Below are 9,628 nucleotides of genomic sequence, written 5' to 3'. Positions count from 1 at the left end.
AAAAAATATCATTTGTCTTATTAATTGACATAAAAACATTCAACTTAAAATTTTTAAAAATTTTCTTTTTGAAAATTTTTTTTTTTTGAAGTTACCTTTAAACTTTTTTACCTTATTATTTATCTATTAAAAAGAATATTACAATATAAACTCTCTCAAATTCATAAATTTCAAATATCAAACTTTAATAATATACTAATTAATCCAAAACTCAGTAAAATAATAATAATAATAATAATAATAATGAGAGCTTGATCCAAAACAATTTTTTTTTTCTCAGCTTGTTGGATCTTGTTCAAGCCCATAGCTTGTTTTTGGGCTAATATTAGTTTTTTCACTTTTCTTTTCGTTATACAAAGCAACCTGAACATTTCCGTACATCCTCTTTAACAATATTTCAAGTTTTTCCTTCACTCAGGCGTCGGCCGCTTCAGGTTCAGGCAAGAAGAAAGCTTTTGTTGCTGTTGAAGCCATTTGATGTCTATCATGTTACCCAATCAAACCCCGTCTCTCACTTCTCCAATCCTCGGGTAATGTAAAAATCAACACTGGTTTCACTCTCTCAATGTTTCTACTTGTTTCTTTTTAATTTAACAGTAGCATTCATGGTGTTTGATGAAATGTCAAAATAACAAATTGTATTCATTTTACGTGCTTTTTTTAATATTTGAAGTTCGCCCCTTGTTGGGTTTACCTTATTTTTTGTTTGCATTCATTTTCTCTCTTTTTTGGCTTCTTTTGAGCCCTAGCCTTCTTGATAATGTTTAAGATATTTTTGTTTAATAGTAAGTATAAGCTTGAGCGTTTGTTCAATGTTTTAGTTGCTAATAATATGTTGTAATTGGTTTTTTTTTTTGGTGTGTGTTTAACATGATTTCTGGTGTTAAAAATGGGCTACCTTAATCCTAAATTTAATCATGTTCTTTTCCTACTTTAATGTCTTAATGACACAGTATTTTGACATTGTTAGTTTACTGTTAATTGTATGCTATTGACATTGTTAGATTACTGTTATTCTATTGACATTGTTAGTTTACTGTTATTTGTATGCTATTGTTGATCTAGTGCTTTTGATGTTTGATATTGTGGTTATATGTATAGTAACCTGTAATTTCTTAAAAAGGTTCCTTCTAAGATTTTGAGGCATTTTATTACTTAAATAATAGCAAGGTTACGATTAATGTTGGCTATAGCATCCTGTTATTGTGTGACTATCATTTGAAAAGTAGTTAATTTTTCAAAAACGATTATCCTCATGATAACAAAATGCTTTTGTGTAATGGTTAAAATACTATATCAGACTATGCCTTGCACCTTTGGCAACTTATCTTATACCATGCTTTTGGATGTTGTATAATAACATCATTAAAAAGATTATTGGCTTTTAGTTTGGTAAATTGAGCTTGTTGTACCATTAGTTTTTTTTTTTTTTTTTAACCAGTCTGATTTAGTCTAAATATGATCATTGAGCTTGAGTTTGCGAACGATTAAGGCTTTTTATCACTTATATTTTATCTTCTCATTTTCAGGTGAAACTTTAAATTTTGCAGAAGATCTTATCCGAATGTGTGTGGTCTCAATTTAAATTCTTCAGGTGCCAAAGTTGTTGTCTACTGACATGTTTTCCAATTTATGTGGGGTTGATGCTGGTAAAGTGATGCAGCCAGTTCTCATTTATTCTTGTAAGACACATGATACATACTTATGTAGTGTATGCCATCTTCATCATCTCGTTTATTGTTACAAGAGCTCTCTATATCCCGAATCCAGAAATTTATTCCTAAAAAGTGGAAACAAAGTGCCAAACCTATAGATATTCAATCCAATCAACCATTTGTATCATATGATTACCAAAGGCATGAGTTGAAAACATTTACAACCGATTATGAATTCATGTTAGAAAACTTTCTTACGTCTCTCAAGGAATTTCTAACCGAAGGACATCTACTGAAAGCATTCAAATCATTTTCTTTAATTCAGCTCCATGTCTCTTCCACTACTTCTTATGATGTTATCTTACAGCCCATCTCTTCTCTTCTTGTATCCTGTACCAACCATAAATCGCTTCCACCAGGTAAACAGCTTCATGCCCTAATTATCTCCTTGGGTTTGGAGCAACATCCTCTTCTGGTTCCGAAGCTTATCACATTTTACTCAACATTTAATCTTTTGGATGATGCCCAAGTTGTCACAGAGAATTGTAATTTTTTGCACCCATTACCATGGAATTTGCTTATATCTTCCTTTGTTAAGAATGAGTTTTTCGAGGAGGCTCTATCTGCCTATAGAAAGATGGTGAATAAGGGGATTAGACCAGATAGTTTCACCTACCCATCTGTTTTGAAAGCTTGTGGTGAGAAATTGGATATTGATTTTGGGAGGATGGTTCATAACTCAATTAATGGTAGTTGTCATGACTGGAACTTGTATGTGCATAATGCTTTGATTTCCATGTATGGAAAATTTGGACAAGTGGATGTTGCTCGTGACTTATTTAACAAAATGGTGGAGAGGGATGATGTCTCTTGGAATACAATTATCAGTTGTTATGCCTCCAAGAGCATGTGGGGAGAAGCATTTGAGCTCTTTCATTGCATGCGGGCTGAAGGTATTGAACTGAATTTTATAACGTGGAATACTATTGCGGGAGGGTGCTTGCGAACAGGGAATTTTAAGGGTTCACTGGAGTTGCTTTCTCAGATGAGAAGTAGTGGCATTCATTTGGATCCGGTGGCAATGATCATAGGGTTGGGGGCCTGTTCACATATTGGGGCTTTGAAATTGGGGAAAGAGATTCATGGTTCTGCAATTCGGAGTTGTTGTGATGCGATTGAGAATGTTAGAAATGCAATGATTACAATGTATTCTAGATGCAAAGACCTAAGGCATGCCTATATTTTGTTTAAGTCAGTAGAAGCAAAGACTATAATTACTTGGAACTCAATGCTTTCTGGTTACACCCATATGGATCAATCTGAAGAAGCATCGTTCCTATTTCGGGAGATGTTACATTCTGGGGTTGAACCCAATTATGTTACAATTGCCAGTATCTTGCCTCTTTGTACTAGAGTGGCAAATCTGCAACATGGAAAAGAATTCCACTGCTACATTACCCGACGCAAAGTTTTTGAGGACTGTTTATTATTGTGGAATGCTCTTGTAGCTTTGTATGCAAGGTCAGGAAAAGTTCTCGTGGCTAAGCGCATATTTGATTTGATGAGAAAGAGGGATGAAGTGACCTATACTTCTCTAATTGCCGGATATGGAATGCAGGGAGAGGGACAAGCTGCTATAAAGCTATTCAAAGAGATGATTAACCTTCAGATCAAACCAGATAATGTAACGATGGTGGCTGTTCTATCTGCTTGCAGTCATTGTGGCCTAGTAATTGAAGGCCAAATGTGGTTTGAAAAGATGCAAAGTTTCTATGGTATAATTCCTGGTTTTGAGCATTTCTCTTGCATGATCGACCTCTATGGACGGGCTGGTTTGTTGAATAAAGCGAAGGAAATCATCACAAGAATGCCATACAAGCCAAGTGCGGCCATGTGGGCCACTCTCTTGGGAGCCTGTAGGATCCATGGAAATACAGATATAGGGGAATGGGCAGCTGAGAAACTGCTGGAACTCAGACCTGAAAATTCAGGTTACTATGTGTTGATCGCTAACATGTATGCTGCTGCTGGTTGTTGGAGCAAGTTAGCGAAAGTCAGGACTTTCATGAGAGATTTGGGTGTAAAGAAGTCTCCTGGTTGTGCTTGGGTTGATGTGGGATCTGTATTTTCTCCATTTGTTGTGGGGGACACATCAAATCCTTATACACAGGAGATTTACGAAGTATTGGATGGACTGACTGAGCTCATGAGGGATGGTGGTTATGTTACTTGGGACAAGTTTGGTTTGGATAGTGAAGTTCTTGAAGAAATTGAATGAAAATAGGTATTTGCTACCAGAGTACAAATCTGTGTGGTTCTCAAAATTTTGTTTACTTGGAGCATGATGGAACTATTGTAACAAATTTCCATCTGTTCTCAGTTTTGGTTACTCAAATTTGGTGCAGATATAAGCTGATTATTCTTAGTCTTCAACTATTTTTCAGCAATCAAAGGTTTTGTGTAAGCTATTGCCATACTTCAACTGCTATAAGTTAACATGTTGAGTCGATGACAATTATTTGCAATGTACCTTTTGAAACATAAATGTCTTTGGACATCCCATCTCGCTCACTAGAAACAAAATACATGCTGCAAACTTAGGCGTTTGGGCTTTTTATTATTCCTCTATTTTGAATAGTGGCAATGTTTCAAGTATTTAGGAAGGAAACGGCTAGATATCTTAGTTCCCTTTCTCCGTATAAATTGAAGACCGCATCATTTGATAGGGAAAACATGAATCCAACAACACCACCAGTCCAATGACATATGGTTCACAGCAGAGTTTAGAAATTACCAGCTTGGAAAAGCGAAGGTGATCTTCTGAGGGTGCTTAGAAGGTTTACAAGGTAATTCTTTTGTGTTATTCTTGAGATTCAGCTGGAAAGGATGCACCGAGCAGTGAAGCCGTTGAGGTGTCTCTACAGCAGCCTGTTGCTGCTGTGAGCATGTACTATAGGATTGTAAGTGAGTTTGTTAGGAATTGACTTCTATTTGTTCATTTGCTGGATTTACAAAGGGACGTCCAAAAGCTTGAAATCCTTAGAATGAAGGATGAGAGCTCTATTCAGTTTTTGCAGAGCAAGATCTGGAAGCAATGTGGCTTAAAGTTGCTTATCATGTCTACTGCATCTGGCGATCCCAGGTGTCTTCCTTCAGCCACATTTGTTTTTTGCACTTTTTTTTCTTTTTCCTAAACAACTTTGCAGTTTAATTGTTTTGCTAACTGGATGAAAGAATATAATTCCTTGAGATTTCTGGCTTTTTTTTTTCTTGAATACTTTTGGGCCTCCTTATCTTAGGTGATTTATGAAATTAGTTCTCTCACATTAATTTGGGATGACAATTTTGGATGACAGAGTTAGATGTTTAGACCATTGAATTGCATAAAATCATAAAATAACTCGATCCAAAATCGAAAACCTGAAATAAGTTTAAGACAGAAAGGTTTTGGGGGGGTAAATTTTCTATATACAAATACAAGAACCTTTTGAGACTTTTTGATTAAGGTGGTGGGAATCATTTGCTAGAGTCCCCTTCCTCTTAGTTATTTGTTTCTACATGGATTTTGATGCAAGATATTGGGTTCCTGCTATTACAATTGAGCCTATCAATTGTATGTTCATACTCCGGCATAGCTTCCTTCATAACCGATCTGCCAACTGAGGAAATTGTTGCAACAGCCATGTTACAGCCCTGATCGCACCCTGTAAACTCGAACAAACCAACCATTATTCCCATTCCTTGCCATAAGAAGGATAACGACAATCTAGTTACTAATAACAATGATCTAGTTACTAAAAATACTAATATGATTCCTTATTATAAATATTATCTCTGTTGGGAAAATTACTTGTACATAGAGTTTTTCTGTTAAAGTTATTTACGAGTTAGTGTTCTGATGTTTGGTTTTCTTAATTTGGGATTTATCCACAGGTTTAAGAATGTTAGAAGAATGAAGGGTGATTTTCATACCAAAGCTGCCTCCCCAGGTTTGATTGCAGGTTCAACAACATCTCTTCCATAACTGTTCACAAGAAAATAATTAGTCTCGATTTTTCTTTGGATTGAAACTCGATCAAGAATGAAAATAAGAATATGGAGAAACATGGTTGTTGGGTTGAGAGAAAATGTTTAAAGACACAATGAGTAATATATCAGGTATCAACATGAAAGACATCAGTTATCACTTACATTATTTGCCTTTTGCCTTCCAACATTTCTAGCCGATAAAAGCTGCAACCTTTGCTAAAAGGAAAAGCTTTTCCTTTCCATTCTGTTAGATGGTAATAAAATTTAAGGAAAATAAAAAGTTCAGGGAAAGGAAAAATAAAATTTAAAAAAGGCGTATGTTTACCTAAATGCCAAGTAACTCCAACAGCAGATGAATCCTCAGCAGAAATATCATCAATAGCAAATTGGAGATCCATGCTTATCGAATCAATGAAACTTTTGAAGAACTCTAAGATTGCCTGCACCATGATTGAATTTTCTTCAATCCGTTCACTTGAAAATGAAACTTAAAGAACTGAGAGCAATTCCATATATTATATTTAAAGGGTTATTTATAGTTAAATGGATACAAGATGATCAATTAAACACGCTTTTTCAAGTTTTAATTTCTTTTTGATATAAAAGAGGTCATAGTTTAAAAATAGGGAGAAGAATTATGGGTTTTAAAATTTAAACATACTATCTCTCAAGTAAAGTTATATGAATTAATTAAATTAAATCTTAAGTTAATTTTAAATTTCAAATTTCCTCGTCAATTTATAATAATCTTTATTTAAAATCAGCTAATCAACTAAAGTTTTGTACAAACTATTTTTATTAGGAAGCTAGCAAACATTTTCTTTGTAAATTATTAGGACTTCTGTTTAAAATGGCATGGAATATATATTCATCTAATTTTAATTTTTTTTTCTAATGTCAAGCACAAATTATTGCGGCAGCAAAACTAAAATATTGAATAGTTGTCTTCACACATTTATTTCTAAATAAGTAATAGAAAAACTACTGCGTACAAACAGCATATATATATATATATTTTAAATTAATTCTTCAACAATTCAATCATGCATGTAATGACTATAACAGAGAAGTATAAATTAAAGACTCAAAAATTTCCATGGCTAGTATTTTAGTTATCATAGGCTTATAATACGCCAAATGTGATTTGTAAATAGAGCATTAAATTTTTAATTTCAATGAATAGAGTTTAACTATATTTTGTTGTTTTTTTTTTTTTTTTTGAAAAGGATTACAATGCAATATTTTATACAAAAAGTTTCTACATACTTATCATTGCGTCAAATATTCTCGTGCAAATGACTATCAATTTTAAAATAATAATTATTTTTCATAAAAAATATAAATCATGCATTTTGTTATAAAAATTACGTCTCTACTACTTTTAATTAGAAATTTTTTTAATTATAGTTTGAGAAATTATCAATTAAATTGATAGAAAAATTTTTTAATTTTACAAACGAAATTAAAATAAATACATTTTTTTAGTCTATATCTAAAAAAATAAAAAAATAATTTTAAAAAATAAAATATGTATTAATATCTTAAAGTCGTTTGTGTAGTTAAAAAAATTCACTATTATCAAATAATTTATCTTGTAATATTGTATCTAAATAAATTTTATTTTATTTTTAAAAGATAAAAGGCAAATAATAACATGTAAAAACACGAACATATTAATTTTTAAAATATTTTATTCAGATAAGATTTATCTCGTTTAATAAACAAAAGGCAATTAATTACCAGAATTAATTTATCCAAATAGATTTAAAATAAAAAGAAACTCACGTGACTTGCATGTGCATAGAGGGAAGGGAAAATGTAGCATTTGGCTAAGCTACCTTGCGACCAACGAATGGACGAGGAAAGATAAGGTCCTCGTACACGCATTTCTCCGCTATTAAGAGCTCCACCGATGCCAGATCACGGCAGTTGATTCCTGCGTAGAACCTCCTAACAACCTCCGCTCCATCGTCATCCTGTGAGTGTGATGGAACTATGAGAGCCGTCTGATTTTCTGATGATGAGGAGGAGTAGGAGGAGGAAGAGACCTCCATCAAGGTGCGGTGGGTCCTTCTTCCTTTCCTGCTCCTCCTCGAGGAGAAAAAATTATGGGCAGTTGCAGTTAGCGTTGGTAAGTAAGGGGAAGCTTTGGTGAAGTTAGGCAGAGGAGAGGTTGAAGAAGGGAGAGGTGATATGGCGGAGAGCATCATGGTTGGTACTTTCTCTATGCCCTATACATGGGCAGTAATGTAGCTCTCTTTGATAGTTAAGCAATTAGGATTTTTTTTTTTTTTTTTGGAGACGAGTTAGGACAAAAATTATTATTATTATTATTATTATTATTATTATTATTATTATTATTAGTTCAATATATTAAATTTTATTATTAAATTTTTATTTTTATTTAAATTTGTTAAGATTTGAACTCAATTTCTAATATTAAAAATTCAACATTAAAAGATAAAAGATAAAATATTTCATGAAATATTATGTTAATGCAAGTGGTAAATTTTCATCAATTTTATTGTTATGTAAAAATTAATAAGATTAAAAGTATAATGACAAATTTTAATGAATTAAATTACAATAGATAACTTCATATTTATCCATAGTTTAGTATCAAATTAATCTTAATCTCAATATAACTAACCGTAAAATATGTATTGAAACATTTGACTTTAGTCATAAGTATATCATATTTAATTCAAAGATTTATATTTGCTTCTTTTTTTTTCAGATCAAAGTGTTAGAATATGATTTTTAATATTTGAGAAGTTCAAAATATGTATATAAATTTTAATGGTCAATAGTAATTGTTTCTAAACTTGTCCAGTAATTGGATTATCCATTTTCTAAGTAGATCTATTTAAATGTTGCTATACCTGCTCGATTTCAAAGGTTAGCTTGATATTTGAGATGATATGCTAACAAATATGTTAAATAAATTTGGACAAAAAAATAAGATTTGGAAAAATGAGCCTAACCTAGTTCTAACATTTAAAGTTTCGAGTCTTCATAATGTTTGAGCTAAATAATTTCTAGTTAATTATTATTCATTATAACATTCAAGTGATAATTATTTAGGAAAAAAGATTATTATTATTATTATTATTATTATTATTTATTGTTTAAATAAAATCTTTATAATTATAATAATTGAAAAATTAAATTAAAAGTATTTATGGTCATGCAAAAATACAACAGAAAATATTGTTTGAGAAGTAAGGTTGTGTATACATTTAGTAAAAATTAATAGAATGAAAAAAGAAAAAAAAAACAAAAATTAAAAGTAAAGATAAATAACAAAAAAATAAAAAGTAAAAATATCTACTGGTCCTAAAATCAACTATTGATGTTTATTCAATAAAAAATATAAAATTAAGGGGAAAATTTTAAGGAAACAAAACAAAGTTCTAAACCATATGGACCATAGATATGTTTCTATTTCGTTTTCCCGAACTTTAGGAGCTTGTGGTTAGTATTACAAGGACACAATTAAATATGATAATTTATATATTAATATTGTATAAAATATTGATAATTTATATATTTATATAATATTTTATATAAAAATAATATATTATAATTCGTATTAATATAAAAATATAAAAAATATATTTTTATTTTATTAAATTTATATATAATTTTTGAATAAAATTTTAAATTATATTATTTTAATAATTTTTATATTATTTTTATATTATATTATTATATTATATTTTAAATTATTAGATCGGTAACTAAAATTCTAGCATTGAAAGGGAAGAAGGACCGAACAAACATCTTTGACTAGATTGGAATAAAAACTTTTCAATTTTAAATAATGAAAATGAGAGGAAAAAGTTAAATTCGCATAATAATTACACAAATTTCATATATAGACATAAAAATTTGATAACTAAAGAATTAAATTGAAAAAATGCATATATGTATAATTTTATAAA

The 9,628-nt window shown here is 30.9% G+C and overlaps 2 protein-coding genes across 3 annotated transcripts; one reads left to right on the top strand and one right to left on the bottom strand.

The window, feature by feature from the left end:
* Positions 1 to 277: 277 nt before the first annotated feature.
* Positions 278 to 5,845, top strand: LOC111276043 (Tetratricopeptide repeat (TPR)-like superfamily protein). Of its 2 annotated transcripts, XR_016333741.1 has the most exons (3): positions 278 to 530; positions 1,530 to 4,797; positions 5,589 to 5,845. XR_016333741.1 is itself a non-coding variant. In XM_089754619.1 (2 exons), the coding sequence occupies exon 2, from the start codon at positions 1,714 to 1,716 to the stop codon at positions 3,931 to 3,933; it is 2,220 nt and encodes a 739-aa protein (XP_089610745.1). In that variant the 5' UTR covers positions 278 to 530; positions 1,530 to 1,713; the 3' UTR covers positions 3,934 to 4,966. The 2 variants fall into 2 exon arrangements, 1 of the variants encoding a protein (XP_089610745.1); XM_089754619.1 differs by lacking the exon at positions 5,589 to 5,845 and having other exon boundaries at positions 1,530 to 4,966.
* Positions 5,035 to 7,968, bottom strand: LOC111276044 (Nuclear transport factor 2 (NTF2) family protein). The gene is made up of 5 exons (XM_022861769.2): positions 7,523 to 7,968; positions 6,010 to 6,124; positions 5,847 to 5,928; positions 5,628 to 5,679; positions 5,035 to 5,359 (listed from the first exon to the last, which is right to left on the bottom strand). Exons 1-5 carry the CDS (start codon positions 7,892 to 7,894, stop codon positions 5,297 to 5,299), a joined length of 684 nt encoding a protein of 227 aa, XP_022717504.2. The 5' UTR covers positions 7,895 to 7,968; the 3' UTR covers positions 5,035 to 5,296.
* Between the last annotated feature and the right edge of the window lie 1,660 nt (positions 7,969 to 9,628).

The sequence above is a fragment of the Durio zibethinus genome, chromosome 25 (genome assembly GCF_047325235.1).
Source record: "Durio zibethinus cultivar Kanyao isolate XHJ-2024 chromosome 25, ASM4732523v1, whole genome shotgun sequence".
NCBI lineage: Eukaryota > Viridiplantae > Streptophyta > Magnoliopsida > Malvales > Malvaceae > Durio > Durio zibethinus.
Note: the sequence above shows the minus strand (reverse complement) of the source record. Positions and strands in the feature narration are given on the sequence as shown.